Source organism: Pyrgilauda ruficollis, unplaced genomic scaffold (genome assembly GCF_017590135.1).
Source record: "Pyrgilauda ruficollis isolate IOZ18807 unplaced genomic scaffold, ASM1759013v1 scaffold43, whole genome shotgun sequence".
In the NCBI taxonomy this organism is placed as follows: Eukaryota; Metazoa; Chordata; class Aves; order Passeriformes; family Passeridae; genus Pyrgilauda; species Pyrgilauda ruficollis.
Genome location: NW_024525823.1, coordinates 9056427 through 9076604, shown reverse-complemented (window position 1 = coordinate 9076604; position 20178 = coordinate 9056427). Strand labels below are relative to the sequence as shown.

The 20178-nt window shown below is 40.3% G+C and overlaps 1 protein-coding gene across 1 annotated transcript in view; it reads left to right on the top strand.

Annotated features, from left to right (window-relative positions):
* Positions 1 to 20178, top strand: part of LAMA4 (laminin subunit alpha 4) — a 99227-nt gene that overhangs the window by 16453 nt on the left and 62596 nt on the right. Inside the window, exons 2-4 of the mRNA XM_041478121.1 lie at positions 5501 to 5602; positions 15201 to 15325; positions 19383 to 19463. Coding sequence (XP_041334055.1) covers positions 5501 to 5602; positions 15201 to 15325; positions 19383 to 19463 — 308 coding nt within the window. The remainder of the gene's footprint in view (positions 1 to 5500; positions 5603 to 15200; positions 15326 to 19382; positions 19464 to 20178) is intronic.

Sequence of the window (20178 nt, the reverse complement as noted above, 5' to 3'; positions counted from 1 at the left end):
TTCATCAATGCATTGAAAACATGGACTTAAATTATCCATGTGTCCTACTTTTACAGGTATCTATGGCTGATATGATGCCTGTTATATCAGACGAGCAACACTTTTCTTTTCCCTGTGTTCTGAAGCAAAGATGTTCATAATGTTCAAGTAGAATTTGTTTTCTTTTCTTCTTCTTTCTTTTCTTTCATTCCATAAGAGACAATGGGGACTTCTAAGGGTCCTACAGTTCCAAAAGTGTTGATGAATCAATGTCAAGTGATAAACATTATTATTCAAATAATTTACAATATGTGTCACAGTTCTCCATAAATGTTTTGATTGAGAGATAGCCTCTCAGGCCAGATTTCACACTCCTCAAACTATGACTTCCTTAGGTTTATGTCTTTTTATAATATTTTTACCACCTTTACAGAAGAGATCAGACTGCAGAAAAATGAAAACTGGAATGCACAAATATATTTTCAAGATTAAACTATATGGCAAATTAAATTTCATCAAGATAAAGAAAGTAAACAAAGTGTGGTATGTCAGCTTAACCAGAGATAGCCTTGTACATACTTGGCCAAAACCAGATGACAGCTAATGAGAATGAATTATATTATTTTCCACTGAAGGCTAAAAGAACATAATCAGGAATAGTTTCTAAGACTTGAATAGCATATAATAAATGATTCTAGAGTCATTTATCTAACCTCTTGGCATATGAAGAAGTAACATATGGAGGCTGCCAGAAACTAAGAAAATGTGCATTTTTTCCTCTTGCCATCAAAAATCACCCTTCTACACAAAACATTGTGTTTGCAATACAGGATAGAACTTATTTGTATTTTTGCAGATAGATCTGGGATATTATGTTAGTTCAGTTAATTTTCATTTCATCATGAGCCCATGGGTTCATCAGTCTCAGCTGTGCCCAGATTGTGTTCACTTTCACTATCCTGACCAGACCTTTCTCTCCAGTAGTGAGACTCTACCAAGTAATATCATAATGTTTGACCTTTGCCTCATGCCTGAACATCCGTGTAGTTCCCTGAGGATCCTTCTCAGACCTGGAAGGAAGCACACCTTTGGACTCTCTCTCTAGCAGCAAAGACCATAACACTGCTGGGAGCTGCAAACAAGGCTCTACTGGCACTAAACTTAGAAGTGACTTGGCAGCTGATGTGCAATGGCAGCTACTTTGAGTGCTGTTCCTTAGTTTCAGTTCCCCACGTGCACCAGCTGTTTCCTTTTTTACAATGGTTCTGGAGGACAGCACCCTCTTTTTCTTCTGAGCTTGTTTTGGACCAGATGTGATGGGATTCCTGGTCCAAGACTGAAATTAGTATCATGGATGTAACACAAGCTGAAATGTCCATTAAATGTCTAAAAATGCAGACCATTTAAACCTGAATACACATGCTTTTGTGTATCTCAGCACTTGGGAGGAAACTCTGGAAATAACAAGCACTGATGAGGATCAAAGGGAGCCTTTTATCGTGGAAGAGAGCCTTTGTGTGTTTATATACTCACAAGTCACAAGTTCCAGTACTAACTAAAGATCCATGCCATGTTTTCTTGCCATTAGATGAAAGAGTCAATGGCTACACCTGAAGTACAGAATAAAGCAGTGTTGGGAGCTCCTAGTCAAACAGGATAACACAGCCTGCGTCCATGTGCTGAAACACTCCCCCCCCCCCCGTGCTTGCCCAGAGAAGGGTATCCCTATAAAAACTGCCTCTTGAGAGCACGTCCTAACAGATGCCATGCCCTGAGCTGAGCCTGGTCATTGGGAGGAAAATCACAGTCTGTCAAGGAGCAAGAGAAGAGGCAGGTTCAGAGCAAACACCCACCCCAGCACAGTTGCACCAGGAAAGCATCAGGAAAGGAATTGGGGACCTGGTTCTGCCCTCTGTTTGCAGGTGCAGATCAGGAACAGCTACAATGAAATTGATGGAATTGCTTGAATATAATATGGGAGTAAATTCATACTCTGTGTATGTGAATTGTCTTCCATCTTCAGTCTCATCTTGCACCCAGACCAGCAGAAAGGTCTGAAGAAGCAGAAAATTACGACAGGCTCCCCAGCACTTTCAGCATGCAGCTGGTCCTTGTTTTTAAGTAATGCGATCATTAAATCCAGATGCAGGGCGGGAACAGGGGAATAAATGCCCCACGGGTGCAGAGATTTTCAGGAGATCAGCAAGGCCAAGATTGGACTGGACTTTTCAACTTGAACTGGAACAAACTTTGTCCCTCAGGGAAATAAAATATCTAATAATTATGAAGACATAATTGCTAATGAAGACCTAACATTTTGGCCTTCTTATTGTCTTCACTATTCAGAAACAGACAGTGGACGGAAATGTTCCTCACTCAATTGCCTACATAACTATTTTGCAGGGAGGGTATTTCCATTTTGTTCCAGTCCTGTTTCTGCTTTGTATGCAATAATTTTGTGCTCCCAGAACATTCAGCAATTTGAATCCCTCAATTCGCTCAACACTCTGACACTTCTTTTTATAAATATGATGTTAGCTCAAGCTCTGGAACAACCAACCAATCACTCCATTATCACGAGTAGGGCAAGGAGCAACAAAAACATATCAGAATAATTGAGAATGCCTGAGAAAACTTCAGAGCCCAAGGAAAATCTGGATCCCATTTTCTCTTCATTCTCTTGTCCCTCATACTATTGATTGTCAACATCTCATTTCTGGTTTACATTGATGCGACCCATAGTTTAAAGTACTGTTTCAAAATAGCGAGCATCAGCACCTTCCAAGTTTTTTATGCTTAATTGAATAACATGGGGGGGAAAGGCTATGAAAAAATACTCAGATGACTTCCCCATATCTCATTTTAGACAGAAAATGAAAATAGAAGGACCCAGACTTGAGGCAGATGTCTTAAGGAACTCTGCTAATTCTAAGGAACTCTGCTAAACTGGTTCCCAGTGGACCTTAGCAAAGTCTGTGCAGCCCTTGCCCTTAACGCTAAAACCAACAAGCACTGCCCTGCACTAACTTCTTACTGCTGGGTTTGTGGACTAGATAGAAGCTCTCTCATGGCTGCAGTGCAGGCACACCATCAGTTGAAGCATAAATGAGTTTATAATTATGGCTGACTAAAGGATTTTCATAGACATGTTCACAAGCATTCCTACATTTTCATCGTCCATAGTCACTATCATAAGTAAAAAATCATTCTGCTTAGACCTGCAAAACCAAGAAAGCTTTTGGGCAGACACTAGAGGAACACAGCTAGGACCACCCACCACCAGCTCTGTTCATCAGAGAATACAACAAGCTTTAGATCTGTATGGGTGGAAAGAAATATTGCAAAGGCAGACATTGGGACAAGAATCTGTTTTCAATTTAGAAACTGTCTCCCTTCCACAGTGTGTGGTGTAATCATTGAGCTGCAATCCTTAGTCTGGCAGGAGCCAGTCCTACTGCTGTGTAAAGACTAAACAACTGAAAGAAACAAGCAGTAGAAATAGACAACATTTCCCAAAGAGTCTGTGGTCTGAAGACTTTTACTCCTAGGAGCTATTATCAAAGAAAGCGTTTCCAAAACAAACCAGATAAAATTCTGTGCACAAGAATGGTAAAGGCAACTGCGTTTTCCATTTATGTTCATCTCCACTTCTCAGAGCTCTCTGGGATAAGATGGGACTAATGATTAATTTCTAAACCTCATTTCTAAAGCCTGCTGTTAGTCATCTCCTAAGATGATGTTTTCTAAGCGAGCAGCTTGTCTGGCTGGAGCTAGCCACACTTGGGAATGGAAGATAACATGCAGCTGAGACTCAGGATTGCTGGCTCTTGCTACCCAGAGCTCCCCAGCTGCAACTACAGCCCAATGCAGACATGTGAGTGCAGGTCCCAGGAGTGACATGGCCACAGCGTGGCCAGGGCTGGCTAGCAGGGACATTTGGCACTACTGCTCACAGGCCAGTTTCTGCAGGTAGGGAGGTTCACTGTGTGGGTCTGCATTTGGTACTGCATACCTGCTGTTCTGCCATAGCTTACCTGGGCATGAGGAGCTACAGGTGCTAAGCTGTTTTTCTGCACAGTGCAGAAAAATACCTCATCCTTGATTTGAGGGCAACCCTGGAAAATAAGGAATAGGAAGATACAAAGGAAAGTTAATCCTGATTTGATCAGTGTAATAAAATAAGCCTCTTAGCTCATACAAATGCAAGATACACCCTTCTGAGTTACTTGAACTTTACACTTTTCCCACTTTTTTCAAGAGTAGGTGACCTCAAGAGCCACAGAATACAAAAAGTTCTGTACAGAGAGCCACAAAAAATATTTCAGTCTGGCATACCTTAAACTCTGACAGCCACCTCAGGGATGCTGTTTGTAAGGGATAGCAGAAACATCACTATTGGCAAATCCCTGGTGTGGCAAATAATTTTTGGAGCACTAAATGACATGCCAGTGTCTTTATATCAGCTCTGCAACAATATTGCGAGACTTAGACAAGAGTGAGATATTTAGGATCCAAAATTTCATGAATCTAGCATAATACATGTGACACGGGGAGACACAAGGTGAGCAGGGTGACACAGGGTACCTGAGCTAAAAGAGTTTGCTGATGAGGTCAGCCTGTGTATGTCTCACCAGCTTTGCATAATGAGGGAAAAGTTCCTCAGTGAAGAACAAGAATTTATACACAACACAAAAAAATAATCCACTTTAATTTTCTTCTTATTTTTCACTCTTTGAAGGACACCTTAATAGCTTTGTCTTTCTGATTCCTTATATTATCACTGTAATTATTATTCAAAAGAAGGTGATCCAGATATTTACAATTTCTCTTTCATTTTGGTAAGCTCTAGTAAATTATCAAAATTAGTAAATTATATAAACATGCAAAGCCACACATTTATTCAAAAGGGCATTGATCTTTGTAGGTATGTTTCTGTTTCACAAAGGTTGTTCATCCAAATCTCATCAAAGCTTTGATGTAAAGTAAATTTTCTAAAGCTTTTCTCTTTTCTTTTTCTTTTCTTTTCTTTTCTTTTCTTTTCTTTTCTTTTCTTTTCTTTTCTTTTCTTTTCTTTTCTTTTCTTTTCTTTTCTTTTCTTTTCTTTTCTTTTCTTTTCTTTTCTTTTCTTTTCTTTTCTTTTCTTTTCTTTTTTCTTCAGTGAATGCTATGCCTTTCCTACAAATACACCTTCTTTACCGAATAAGGATTATGGTTCTGGTTAACTCATCCTCTAGTACAACATGCAGTAAGAATCTGCCAGCTCCACACCCATAGCTTGTCAGGGACAGAACACAGGCAGGAATGCTGACAGCTTTAACACTCTAAGGCAAAAAACCAAGCACCAGGACAGAGTGAAAGAACAGACTCAAGTTCAGCAGAGTGTGTGTGGTCTGCTATGATGGGGTGGTGCAGTGTGCTCTGGGGAGACCTGATGGCTGCAGCCTTGCTTTCCTCTCCTCTCACCAAACCTGACTCTCCAGCTACATATCAATAGGAAATACTTTTTTTTTTCTCATTGTAGGGATGCCAAGAAGGATTTTATCGTACCAGCTCAGGAAAATGCTCTCCTTGCAACTGTAATGGTAATGCAAACAGATGCCTTGATGGATCTGGAATCTGTGTGGTAAGGAATTCCTCTGTTCTCTGATTGTCTGACTTTTAATACCGGCGCTCAGTTTCAATATAATGCAAAAACAGTGTCTGTGCCACAGGAGCTTTTTGCTGAAGAAGGATCATAAGTAGGGTCAAGATCAATACAGTAATAAATTATCCTGGCCAAAATTAATTCTCACTTAAATTATCTCTGCAGATTCAAAACAGTTCCCTCATGCAGTATTTGTGGCAGTTAACATGTGGAAAATTTTTAGTCCATCAGAAATATGGAAAGAGTTTTGTATACCACTAGAGGAAAAAAATGTATAAATTCAAACACATTTCTTTCTCCCCTTTATGAATACAGTGCTGTGTATAATATAAACAATTTACAATGGTGAGTGACCCCTGTGAGTGTATATACATGTGTTACCCAGAGCAATTCAGCTGCATGGCAGTCTCCTGCTGCCAAGGAACAACATGAGAAGGTTGAAACAAAACACCAGGGGAAGAGTGTGTTGAATTCCAAGGTACTGTTACAATTTCCCATATGTTCAATCTGACTCAGAATCACCTCATACAGAAAGCTGTGTGTTAGTAATAGTAGTCAAACATTTGTAGCTCCAGAGCAAAAATCAGCCCAGTAAAACTAATCCCAACTACTAGCAGGCAATTAGGGCACTAATACACTAAAAAAATGATGGAAGCTTATTGTGTTTAAACCACATAGCAAGAGCCAGGCACTAGTATATTCTTTGCAGGCTTGTAAAGAGTATAGCTTGTAAGAGCCCAGAACCCCTTGCTCTGTCATGTGTTACTTTTGACAAGTCATAAACCTTTGCCCTCAGTTTATCTCTTCATAAAATGGACTCATAATATTCACATACTTTGCTTTGTTGCAACCACTATCAAGTTTTCAGTTATACAAATACATCCAATCAAGTTCCATGGCATATTTCCTACCATTTTTATTTCTGTGGGAAGAAGACTGTGCAGCTGTTCAGCACAGGAAAAATTACTATGGCTTGGCCATTGTAATGTGCTTAGAATTGGCTGGTTTCTGCAGAACACATATTGGCTTACTTTTTAATATTAAATTTTTTTAAGTGGTTTTAGACTGCCAGGCGTTCTCAGCTATTCTCTTTTGCATGCATAAGGCTTTTGGCTCATGGGATCATTGTCCCCTTAGTGTCAAGTGACAGTGATGCCAAGGGGAAACTTCTGATGGAAGACTTGGGAACAAGATAGAGAGCTTGTCACACATCTGCTTCTGATGACTCTGGTCACCAGAGAGCTTCTGGAGTAGAATATATGAGGTAGGAAATTATTATATCCTCAGGTTACAAACACAATAGAAGACATGTTTCCTGTCTTCTACAAAAATATGGGTGAAGTCAAGGGTTCAAGACAAACAACCAAAACCAGAAAATTCACAGTATCAGGAAGAAATTATCTGAAAGTAAATGTACATTCCTGATTGGTGTTTCTTCTCTTGGAACCAGCTAGGTAGTAAGGAATAAGACTAAAAACTAAACCCTAGTTTACTGTTTGAGTTCAAATTGCCTTTTGATAGCTTATCTGAAGGATTTTAAAAGCCATTAAGCCCAGGTCATTTCCTTCTGAATAAAAAGGAACAGTGAAAAGAATTAAATGAAATAAAAGGGAAAGGCAGAGGAAAAGTGTAGAATGAAAAGGAGGATGAAAGGTATGATAGCATAAACCAGAACCAGAGATGCCCATAGGGACTGCGGTAACGGGACCTTCCTGAAAATTTGGAAATTTCCAGAGAAGTTTGGAAGAGTAATGAAATTGGTAAACAGCAAAACGTGACTGAGAAAGCCTGGGAGAAGAAAAGCTTGGAGAGAGAAAAATGTAACTTGAATTATAGCAGGAAGAAGCACTTTAGATGAATTAATTAATTGAATTTAGGAAAAGGTGACTTGATGGTTGGTATTGTGACTTGTATTAGAATCAGTGGCCTTGTATTAGAATTCCTGGAGAAGGACATGTACGGATCTGGCGAAAGCCTGCTGGGACAGAAATGAGTCAATATCTCTGTTTCTGGGAGTTCAATGGGAGAATGGGAGCTCACCATTCTCCCTATTCTCAAATTTTAAGGCCAACTACTACAATAAGTCTTGCATTAAAACCACCACACCTGACAGTTAGACTGTTTTTATGCATTCAGTTAGTTTTTAATGAGCTGTTAAAAATTAAATCTGTTATCATACATTATTATTGTTGTCATCCTCTACTTCCATGATTATGAACATGCTATCTCCCTGCTTCCAAGATGCAACAGCGTTCTAAAGTTTTATTGTTTATGGACTCTCCACCATAACCACATCTTACCTTAACCTTGAGCCATAGATATAAAACATCTTTAGCAGCAGACCTTTAGAAGAACTGATCTTCCCCAAAGTTAAAGTTTTCTATATCTCCATGTTTATCAACATAATGGAATGATTTAAACATTAAAAAATCCATCACTTTGTAAAGTTAACTCTGCTAACAATGCTGGAAGCTATAATAACGTGAAAGCAATAATAACACTGTGTTTGGTTGGTAGATATTTTTTTATAGTCTAAGTAATAACTAAGCTGTAAGCCCTGAATAAATAGACAAGACAGTATGAAAAGGAAAAAGTACTCTGCTTCAAAAGGGATAAAAATAAAGTGTTGGGCCCCATATGATGGTCTGAGGCCATCATATTATGCAAATCCCTCAAATCAATTTGGCAAATGTAGTTCCCACAGCATACAAATTAATGAAATTTTCACTGGCCTGTGCCCTGAATTCAAAATCAAATAAAATTAAACTCTTTTTAATGATGCCTTAAGGTAGAGTGCTCATATCTTTAATTTCTGCTGACATATATATCTTGAGGTTCTGTTTCAGAACTTCTCTCAGCTTATTCATAGAGTGCAAATCAAATCCACGAGTCATTAAAAGCTTATTGAATGACACAGTCAATGAATCAACAATCTCCTTAGGTAACCAGACAGAAGAAATTATTGCAGACAGGGCCTTTCTTGCATAGATGTCCACATAAAACCAGTACAGAAATCAGTCACGTGGTCCTGTGACTAAAACTGAAGAGACACACATTCCATTTTGTTAGGATAGAAAATCATCCAAGTGTTAGAAGAAGAATAGCCAGCACAGCATAAGCTCTACTAATGATATATCAAAAGAGAGATGTCAAATAATGCTTCATTTCAAATACATTATCTGTTGATGCATGTAAGGCCAGTAGGGGAGGAAACACCAACTCATTGTGCTGATCTTAAACTGTGGATTTTTAACACAATTTTCTCAATCCTGGCTAAGAGAAGAAAATTAAGTCTCTTTTTAGGCTTTAGATTTTTATTTTGGAAACATGCATATATGTGATGTTAACGGGGTGAAACTGCAAGAGATTTAAGTGCAGACCCAGGGATGTGCACTTCCCTTGCATAAAGCCCTTCACGTCTTGCTGCTAGTAAGATAGGAAGTATGAAGGGAACACTTTACCTCCTGCACCATCCCCCAGACCACACCCCACCAACAACCTACAGCTGACCTATTTCTTTAGAGCTCCACTGAGGGCTTGACATTTCAAAATTCAGATGTGGGAGTGATCTTCAAATGACTGATCATCAGAGGGACTGTGATGGTCGCCTCTGAAAAGAGTGGCATATGGAGGTTAAACAGCTTTTCTAAGGCCATGCATAGGATTGTGCAAGTAGTACAATTCACAGGGCTTTACAATACTTAAAAATTTGATTGCACAGTCTAGGGAAGCAAGTTGCTTGAGGTGACTGCAATTTATTATGGCAATGACTCCAAAAGAACACAACAAAATGGACTGTAAGGTTGAAAGTTCTTTAAAAATACCAAGCTGTTTATCCAGGCAAAATTTTTGTTAGACTGAGTTATCAGTGTCTTACATGAGGTGTCTACTGTTAATGGAGATTAGATCTTCCCTGATGCACGAAAACACAGAACAAATGAAGTCTGAAGAAAGCATTATAGCAGAAGGTGAAGGTAAATTTTTTGTTGTCTCCCTAGAAATGTCTAAGTGATTTGTTATAATTTCAGTTCCATGTATTTGATTAGTCTTTATATAAGGCATCCAAATACTCATAAGGAAATACATAAATAAATAGATAAATAAATAAATAAATAGATAAATAGGTGTGGCCATTTTGGAACAAGAAAGACCAAATGATCCTAACAGTAGAGAGGATAAATCCACCGGTATCCTTTCCAGCCTTTTATGGAATTTTTTTACAATAGAGCATATTGTCGTGTAAGTGATTTGTGTTTAAGCATTTGGGTTTACAGCTGAGTGGAAAGGTTGGAACAGATTTGGCAGTTCTGCCCAAGAGGATAATATGTTCCACATGGTTGCCAAGGCTGGTCTGGAGAACTGCCAGTGGATCTACAACCATCCATCAAGCATGAGCAAAAAGCAGCAGGGAGCTAGCAAAACTCCCCAGCTCATTAGGTACTTCTGCCTTCACAAAGAGCCGTGCTGCTTATAGCTCACTGCTTCTTTCTGCAAAGATGGGCTGCAGATATCTATACAGCATTGGTGACATATGTTTGAAAATCTAACCAGAATACAGTATTAGTATGCAGTGATTGTCAAAAACATTAGTGTTAGTCAACACATTTTCTCAGGTATTTCCATCCCTCTTAGCTATGTTTAAGGTTAGTATTTGTTGTCCTATCCAATTTACTGTTGAAAACATGCAACAGTGATCCCCAATGGGTGAGCATTTTCTTTCCTCTCCTGCACAGCCAGTTCCATGAACGAAATCAGGCCAGGACTGCAAGGAAGAGCTGCTGCTGCTCTCCCACCTGCTCAGCCACATTTGTCACAGTTAGCTACACCAAGTGATGGGTTGAGAAAGCAGTGGGCCAGGTGCATTTGGCAAGGCATCAGCTCCCACTTCACTAATACAGGACAAGGTCTGTAAATCAAAACTGTGACATATAGGGGGTATTTTGACCCAAACCACATCAGGAAATTAGTTTTTTTTTTTTTTTTTTTTTTTTTTTTTTTTTTTACTTAGACAGGTGCCTTTACTTTAGTGAAAAATTGCACAATACTTTATACTTTATGTTTACTTTAAGTGCCTCAGCTCCTTCTCCCCTATGAAATTCTGAAAACTAATACTGCATCTCACCCACAATGGCTGGAGAGAGAAAGCTTGAAACCCTAAACCTCATAGATGGAAAAGATAAAACATGTACAACTCTTGGCTTTCAAGTCATTTTGATGCACTCTGGTTTTTATTATTATTATTTTGGGACAGCAACAAATTCTGATGTGCTGGCACGGGCCATGTTATACAGTTCTGTAACCTCAGATGTGAGAGTATATATGACTCAACTGCGTTAACAGTTGTTAAAAGACTATCTCTCAGAAGGACAAGTAATAAGGGAGAGAAAAGGTAAACAAACAGACAATTCCTGACGCATTGCAACAATAACTGCTTTCATCTCCAAAGTAGTAAGACTGTCAAAGTTGGAGGACCCTTCCAGATTTCACAGACAATATTTATGACCCTGTTATTTTGGGGGATTTTATTTGTGGTTTTGGAGAGGTGGAGGGTTGTTGTTGTACTAACTTACGAGAGGCAGGGCTGAGTACTAACTTTTGATTGCCCCTGGAGTGTCTCCATGCCATCAAGCATTAGGTGTGTAACTGGTGCTCTGCACCACTCTGTGGCCGGTCCTGTCTTTCTTCAACTTTAGAGGGTAGAAAGAAAACCAACTTGCTACCTATTTCCTATGGAGAAGGTCCAGACTGCCTAAATTGCACTTTGTTATCCCTCGGATGAAGTAACTTCCGTAAAACTGCATACATGGCAGATTTAATGAAGCTGGTGCCTTTGAAGACCACCAGAATGAATTCTTTTCTTGCAAGTTCAGGTTCCTAAACTAAGCTCGGGCAGATTCATGCCTCGGTTTTTTTCAGTTGTATTAATTTACACAAACATGCTTGTCTTGTGCTGAGGAACTTCTCCTGGTACTGTTGCCTGAAGAGAATCAACAAACTTTTCATTATTATTTCTCCACAAATGCATGTACTGAAAAGAACTGCATCACATGAAGTGTTCTGTGTTCTCAGAACAGTAATTCCAGCTTTACTTCCAATCAAATGGGTCTAGGAGCTCAGTGTTGACAATCATTCCCAGGTAACACTGCACACTCCCCACACCACTCATAGCACCATTCCATGTTCTTTTCATATGTGCACTAATAATTACAGTAAGAGCCAGGTCAAAATGCTCACACTGATTGTTGGCACTCAGTGAGAGTGACAGAGAGGAGGAGGAGGACCAGCTAAGATTTTCTTACACAGTCAAACACAGTCCAGCTACTCTGTCATCAGACAAGCTGCTGGTGCTGGTGGATGAGTGATTCCATGCTGTAGACTCATCTAGAGGCCTTTAGAAGCCAGGCTGCTACTGATCATCCACTCAAAATTATCCACGGAGATGCAAAGCACTTTTCTCAAACTACCACACCACTGTCACCCAATGCTGAGAATCACCAATGAGCTGCAGGGAGGGTGTTCTCCTTGCCTTCAGATAGGTCTCTTGGGCTTAATGCACTCAGCAGTTTAGTTGTAGATGCAAAATAATGGAACATAAAATATAAGGACACCTTTTCTATCACTGTAAAAATATGGCTCTAAATACACAGAGAAGTTCTGTCTTGCTAAATAAGATAAAGCCATTTTTACATAATCACTAACCAGAGAAAAACCACAAATGTGCACTCAGATAATGGGGTATTTGTGGTAAGAGAGCCCTTTTTCACTTCCCTTCAGTTTAGATACAAAAGTGCAGATTTGAGGAGCAGCATTTGCTGTCCTGCTCTGTTCATTGCAGTTGTATTTGAGCTTTGGAAACCAGTAGCAGATTTACTCCATAGCCATGTGTTGTGAGCTGAGGACAAACAAGGTGAAGTGACTTGATCAAACAGAGTGAAGGCTACAATCAAACACAACCAAAGCCTCTGCCAGTGCTTCAGACACAGGGTGGCTCAAGCTTCAAGTGCTCATGCCCATGCTCTCCTGTCTCTCTGGGGGTACATTAACATCATTTTTTCATTGGATAAAAACAATTGCAAAATATCTTTAAAACTGTATTAGTCTTCCGTTAGCCTGCTGGCTCTCATCACATGCCCCATGGTTAGTGCACTTCTTTCCTCCTCCTCCTCCCCTTCCTCCTATTCAAACTTTCTCCTAGTAGTCTCTCATTTTAGAGGCTCTTAATTAAAATAACCTTCTGGTTTTCCATATACTAAATATTTTATTCCTTACAGCAAATAAGACTAAGTAAAACAACCTCTATCTCTAAAACTACTAATGGCTAATCTAGTTAAAGATCTGTGGAATAATATTGACTTTTTTTTCCTTTTTCTCTTCACATTCTACTTGCTGTAGAGTTCTCTGGCCAAATGACAGCCTTGCACAAAGAATAATTTCTGGGCAATAGGTTCTCTATGACTATAAAGTACGCAGGAAGCAAGACAAGCAAAGTCCTCTAGAATCAAAATGGATCTGAGCCTATAAATAATGAGTCTTAATTGGGGATCCTTTATGGAATTCAAGTAAGGAATATTGAGTAAAAAAAAAAAAAAAAACAACCAGATATGTTTTCACAAGCAAAACCAAAAACGTCAATGTTGCCAGGACAAAATTCTGCCACTAAATCAAAGTCACAGCATGAGGATACAAAACTAATTTAGGAATGCCTGTGCAAGTGAAGCTTGACTATTTATTTTCATTAAATGTCTTCCCTAATCACATTCCTCTCTTCTCATACTCTTTCTTCAAAGAACACACCATGTTTGGAGAAGAAAGTGAGTTTCAAATCTGCAGGGGCTGCTGCAGGTGAACAGTTGGTTGGCTGATCTCCCGCATGCCACTCCAGGGCTGTTGAAGATATTCCAGCCACAGAGACACCAAGGTGTCCCTTGCCCCAGGCTAAGGAGCTCCCTCCCATTTGGAGCGCTCCTAAACCCCACACACATCATCCCTGTCAGTTCCTAGCTCCTGGGCCAGGTAGCACAAGAGATCCCATGCAGTATCCCACTGGATTTCTCTGCAGCCCATGTGTGATCTCCAGTAGAGTCAATGGGAGGTATAGGCTAGGAGAGAACCTCGACTGGTTCCCATTTCTGAAGTCTCTGTTTCATACTCCACCATCAGCCACAACTGCTCTATTAGAGTGTGTCACAGGGTACATACCTCTTGAGTTCTTGGAATATCCATTTTTAAATCTGTTGCCCATTAATTTGTCTAAGGAATCCCTTTTTTGTCCCTGCAAGTACTCTTGCCTCCTGGCAAAAAGTAGCAGAAGTCTATGTTCTGTTAGGGAAGTACCTTTTCAAATCATTGCCCCTCAGTTTTTGTATTGCAGAATTTGGGTGAACTATTGTATTGCATTCAGCTTATTTACAAACTTTTGAATTATACATAACCCAAACACACCCTCCTGCCTTTCTGTCCCAGCTGAGCAGCCCTACATTTTTTTCTCTGTATGACACTGGTGAATACTGAACAAAACTCATATCAGTGCCAAGGCTTAGGTGGTGATCTGAACAGTGACTCTTCCCATGCTGAAAATTTACTGTTACGTCCTACCCTGAATTCCTACCCTCTGTCAGCTTTCAGTTTGCAAAAGAAACTTTTTTTCAAGTATCCTGTCAACTTACTTGGCTTTCTGTGGAAGTGGTGATAGATTACATCCTCTGATTCCCCTTGCTTATTTGCATCATTATTCAGCAGATAGTGAAGGAGGAATTCCTGAATCAGTTGATGCTTATTCATATACTCAGAGGTCCTCTTCTTTATTATAGGCATTGCCATCTTCCCAGGGATGGAAATCACATCTGTCACTATATAGTTTCCATCTTCCTTGGTATTAGCTCAGAAGAGGAAAGGATCAAAGAAGCTAGTCCAAACCTACAGCAAACATGCACTGATACAGTTCTCCACATATGTTTGCCATGGATCTATTTCCTTGCTGTCTCAAGCCTGGCATAGCTGCTCACATCTGTACATGTGTCCATACAAATTGCTGTAATGGGAGAGAGCTGATTCAGGGACACTACAAAACTCCTCACACAGTGGAAACCCTCTCTGTATCCTTCCTACTCTTCTGAAGTAGCTTGGTGAGACAGCTCCCTATACTCTTTTCCAGAAGCAGTCTTGCTGAAGCCCGTGTCTTGGCTCAAGTCTGTTGGCAGTATTTACCAGCAGATACCTTTTCTTTAGTTTTGCAGTCATTAAAGGGAATTTTTCCCTTTTGGCACATGCAGTTCCAAACAGGGCTGGCAGCTACACCTGAACAGCTCTGACACTTCTGCTCCAGCACTTTCCAGCCTCATATGTCTGTTTTGTCCTGTACAGCACCTTGTCAACCCTTGCTGCTGGTCACTGTAATCATTTATAGTATTTTTTATTTTCAGCTGTGTTAGCTGTTGCCCAAATCTGTCAATACCTTGCAAGGTCAAGGTGTGGCATCAGCCACTCTTCTGCTTGGCCAGGTCTTCAGCTAAGTGACCTTTTTCTGAATTAGGCAGCACCTCCATTTAATTCACCGTTCTGTCTCTTTCCACTGCAGGACTGCCAGAGGAACACAACAGGACAGCACTGCGAGCAGTGTCTGGATGGCTTCATTGGCGACGTTGTCACGGGAGTGCCCGCCTTCTGCCAGCCCTGCCCCTGCCCCCTGCCAGCACTTGCCAAGTATGTAAAGAGTCTTTGCTTCTCTTCAGTTTGGCTTGCATTTGGCCCTTTCCGAGGTGGGGCCAGCATCCCTTCCTGAATGCAGGAGACAAAGGCTGCTGCCCTTGGCAAACACAGGGGTAAATAAGAGGACTACCAGCTGCTCATGTTTACAAACACAGGAAACAGCATTTCATTTAGAAGGTGTAAAATGTATTTAATTGCTCATACCAATTCTTACCAAGAGGGAGGAGAATGAGAAAGTTCAAGTTCACCCTTTTATGTATAAGAGATTTTTCAGTTGTCTGGTTGCTTTTTAAAATCCCTTAAAGAACAATTCTCAAGAAAGGTGGCATGTAAGATTTATGTGGTTGAGACAGGAAAAAAAAAAAAAAAAAAAAAAAGACAGACAGAAAGTTCAATCCATGTCACCTGAAGAGTAAAACCAAACACAAAAAAGCATGAGTTTGCAGTCCCCTGAGTCTACAGCAGCTGGATCTTGTTAGCACAGTAACAGTTCAAAGGAAAGTGCTTGGAGCATCCTGTGACAGTTACAGTGCCCCTTCAGCTGATGCCCAGCTACTTTTGGGTAAGAAACTCTGAAGCCTGACAGAGAACCAAGATCAATTCAAAGAACTCCAGATGTTGTGTGCTTTGTGTCTTCAGAATAAAAGAAAAAAAAAAAGAAAGGAAAAAAAAAAACCAACACAAAACTACAAGCCACAACCAGCCATTAGAAACAATTAGTGGCATGTCAGTAATGCAGCTGAAAGAAATTATCAGCTTCCTCTTGCTCAGATTCATGCTCTGGGAGAGAGGTATCTATGCAAATCCCACCACAGGGAGATGCTGGTAAATAGTTGCCAACAGGCTGACGCTGGTTTTCAGGGAGTTAGCTATTCCTCTCCTGTTGTTTCCCATCCTGCTTTCAGCAGGACGTCACAGCAAAGGGAATTTCATCCTTACTGTATTTGTTTGCTGTTGCTATAGGATTACTCACACAACCTTGAGGTGGGATGAGCTCCATTTTGCTCAGCTTCTCAGGGCTCAGACTAGCAAAGGAGCAAAATCACTCTGGCCAAATTCCCGCAGATCCCTTCTTGGCTTTTGCAGTGAGCTGCAGACATGTGAGAAGGGCCATGGGGTGAAGAAGAGCTATTGTTGAAAAACTTCAGCTTTGCCTGAATTACAGAGAAAATCCTCCAGAGACAGTGGAAGAACCTGGCTTTGCTCACATGTAGAAAGGCTTAAGAGTGAGCAAGCTCACAGATGAAGCAAACCATTCCTTCCAGTTTCAGTAGCAGCTACAATGCCTGAAAAATTAGTAATACAACAGCCAGGAGCAGTGCTTTTTTCCTTGGCAAAGTGGTTTTTGTAACCTGTTGGGCACAGAGCAGCCATTTTGGTGTAAGAAGCTGTTCTCTGAGCCACAACCTGGGCTGCTCATGCCTGAGGCACTACCACATGAGCCTCAGGCTCTGCCAAGCAAGGTCAGTCAGGCAAGGTCTGGTCTGTGCTCCCTCCAGCTGGATTTGACACAGCGTGACTGGGTCTGCATTCACCCAGACCCTGCCCCATCCTGCAGCCCAAAGGCTCTGCAGAGGTGCTCCCTGAGAGCCTTTGGGAGTTGGATGATCCACCAGGCCACAGAGCAGGGCTCAGTGCAGTGGGGCCAGCAGGGACTCTGGCTACAGCCTTTCTCTGCCAGTGCTGTGGGAGGTGGAAGCAGAGGCCAAGGAGCATTTCCAGTTTCAACAGGCTCCTTAGCACGGGACATTATGCCTCTCTTGTTCCAGACCACTAGGGAGAAGGAAACCCCAAACCCAAAACTCAGCAGCATGGGGTTGGGAAGGGAGAACAAATTTTGCAAGAAACATGAATGTAGATGCCTCAATATTAGCAGCAGTACAGTGCTTGGACTTGATGAGCCTCAAGGATCCCTTCGTCTCAGAATATTCTGTGTTCTATGACATTGTCTCCCCTTTGAAACTACATCAGTAAAAATCCACTTTGCCTCCTTGGTTTTCCCTCAGAAAAGTCCTGAAGCTAGTAATTAAAGGAACGCCCCATCCCAAGTTGCTTCATACCCCTATTTAAATAATGTGCAGAAATTGCCTGTTCAGCTTCTTGCATGAGACAGACCTGACCACAGAAATAGTCTTCAGCTGGGGCTGGAAGAGGCAAAAAAAAAAATGAGCAACATTAAGCTTTACTAAAGCTTAACTAAATTCAAAGAAAATATGTTCTTTATTAGTCAGTTTTTTTCAACTTTCCTTCATTAATCCTACTACATATAAAGAGTAAGGCAAAATAATAACTCTATCAGAAGCAGAGAAGCATTAAATGGCTTAAAAAACATCCAAAGGATCTTGTTTTTTGCCCTGTTTTACTTTGGAAATAGAATACCGAATCTGTAAGCTGACAGACTCATCAGATTGGTATTTTTTCCAGGAATTCAGCAGAATTTCTAGATTTTCTGACCAGGCTGTCTTCATATCTTCTGTCCTGGGGACTTTTTGAGTAACTTTTGGACACTACACATGAAGTGTAATGTCATCTCTTTGGAACAAAAAAAGGAGGATGGAGGTTGTTTCACAGTCCAGCAGATGTTACTTCTTTTCAAACCCAAGGGAATTATAAAGCCTTTTTCTCCCCTAAAAGCTCACAAAAAGTATAAAACTTGAGGAAGACTTCAGTCCTACTTCAGAACTTAGATCCACAGTGTGGTTTTTGCAACTACGTGAAGGAATTAGACTTTGTTAAAGAGGAAGCCTGCCAAACTATTGTGACTTTCTCAACATGTTCTTGTAAAAGCCACACAGCAGTTAATTTGTAAATTCTGTGAGAAGAATCTCATTTTATGTTCTCTCTGGTTATACCAAATATTTTGAGACAGCAGAGATCCAGACAGATTTTTTGCCTCTGGTTGTCCAACCAGTTGAGAAACACTGGCAGGAACTGAAATTATGCGGGAATTCTCATCAGCTTTCAATGCTGTTTGTTCCTGGAACAAGCAGCGCATGGATCATGCACTTTCCCATTGCTCTGAGTCTTTTGTCCTGTGTGAAATGGATGCAACCCAGCCACAGCTGCCCAGCACCGTGTGACTGAGGAGCTGTGTTTTAGCAACCATGGGCCTGCAGCTGGAAACTGCAGCCACTCACTACTCTGGTTGCATTCTAGTGCTGGCAGGAATCTATTCACACATATTGCAAACTAACTAGAAACATCTTAGGACTGTATCTCTTTTTTTCCTGTAAATGTATTTAAGCCATGTCCATCACTGTTTGAAATGCACATAAAATTTGCACTTTTCACATCTGGCTGCTGCTGTTTCTTGGGTCTCATATTTATTTAAACACTTGTTAAATCCCAAAAACGGAAGAAAACAAAGGAATCCATGATTTAGAATTACGGCAGTAGAAATTACAGCCCAAGCCATTACTGCAGTCAGCATCACTACTTGGTATGTTGGTCTCAGAAGAGACCACAGACTCTTTCCAGCTTACTTGAGAAGATGGTAGAGCAGCTCTGGTTACTGTAAACTCAGTTACTCTGAATGAGGACACCATTACTGAGGTCAGTCTTCATCACTAAGAACTTCCAGATTTTAATTTGACAAAAACTGTAAGATTTGCTTAGGAAACTGCTGTACCCGTTCCAAAATCTAAGTTCTTGAAGTGCTCACTGCAGTGTCTTCCACAAACAATATTTTACCTGTTGAGATAATAGACAGGAAACAATTAGATTCACACGACACACACATTTATCATAAGTCCCTTGTCTAAAGTGTGTGTATCAAAACCTGCAGATGTGTCTGATCTGCGCTGCAAGACAACTTTCATACCTATACATGTGTATTTATATAGCTCCATAGTTCTGTACACTAATTCATGCTTTCTAAACTAATTTGAAGTCTAAACAAGGGGTGTAATATAAATTATGTAAACACTCATTCAGTAATGAACAACCAAGAGCCAGAGTTCACACTGACAAATGTCCATACTGTAACAAAGAAATGTTCCCACGTGTGTGTCATTGCCTGGTATTCTAACTATTCATCGTAATGAAATTCCAGCTTTGCAGTCTCCTGTTACAGAAAAAGTGGAAGTGTGCGTTGTGTCTGCAAGGAAAACTATGCAGGACCCAACTGTGAAAGGTAAGAAACTCGCAGGATGACTTGCTGATCAGCAATACAAAAGTCCCGAATTCTTTCATAGAATCTGCCATACTGGGAATGAATCTTATGCACTTGTTTTCATCAGATAGAATTGTGTCTTTTAAATGATCTTGTTCATTTCCTACTAAAAAGCACGAAAATTTGCTGTGGAGAAGTGTCAGAGTAAGACAGACATTTACATATGAGGTATTTTGATCTAGTTCTTGCACTTTGTGTTGTACCTTCATGTGGTGATCTTCCTAAAAGGAATGTAATTTAAAAATACAAAATACAAATCAGAAACAGCATCTGAAGGGAAAAATATCCACCACATCGATGCCTCTTGCAATTCACCCCCTAAAACATGTAGCAGGTTTCTGCCAAATAACTTTCAAAAAAGCAAAGAGAAAATCCACTGTCAAGTCAAATTCTTAAAGCAGATGTAGCTCTTTTCAGTTACATTTTAAATGCACTTCACAGGCACAATTCAATAAAGTCAAGCTAACAGTTATAGACCAGTGTTATTTTTCAACTTTCCTTTATGTCCATAAATGATTTCCAGTAAAATTCCCTAAATAACAAAGGACACAAATAAATTGAAGTATACAGCAGAAATATAACTTCATGTGCTGTTATGAACACACATGGATGATGTTTCAATGAATGTCAGGGGCCTGATTATAATTCAGAAATTGTCCTTGAGCAGCCAATAAAT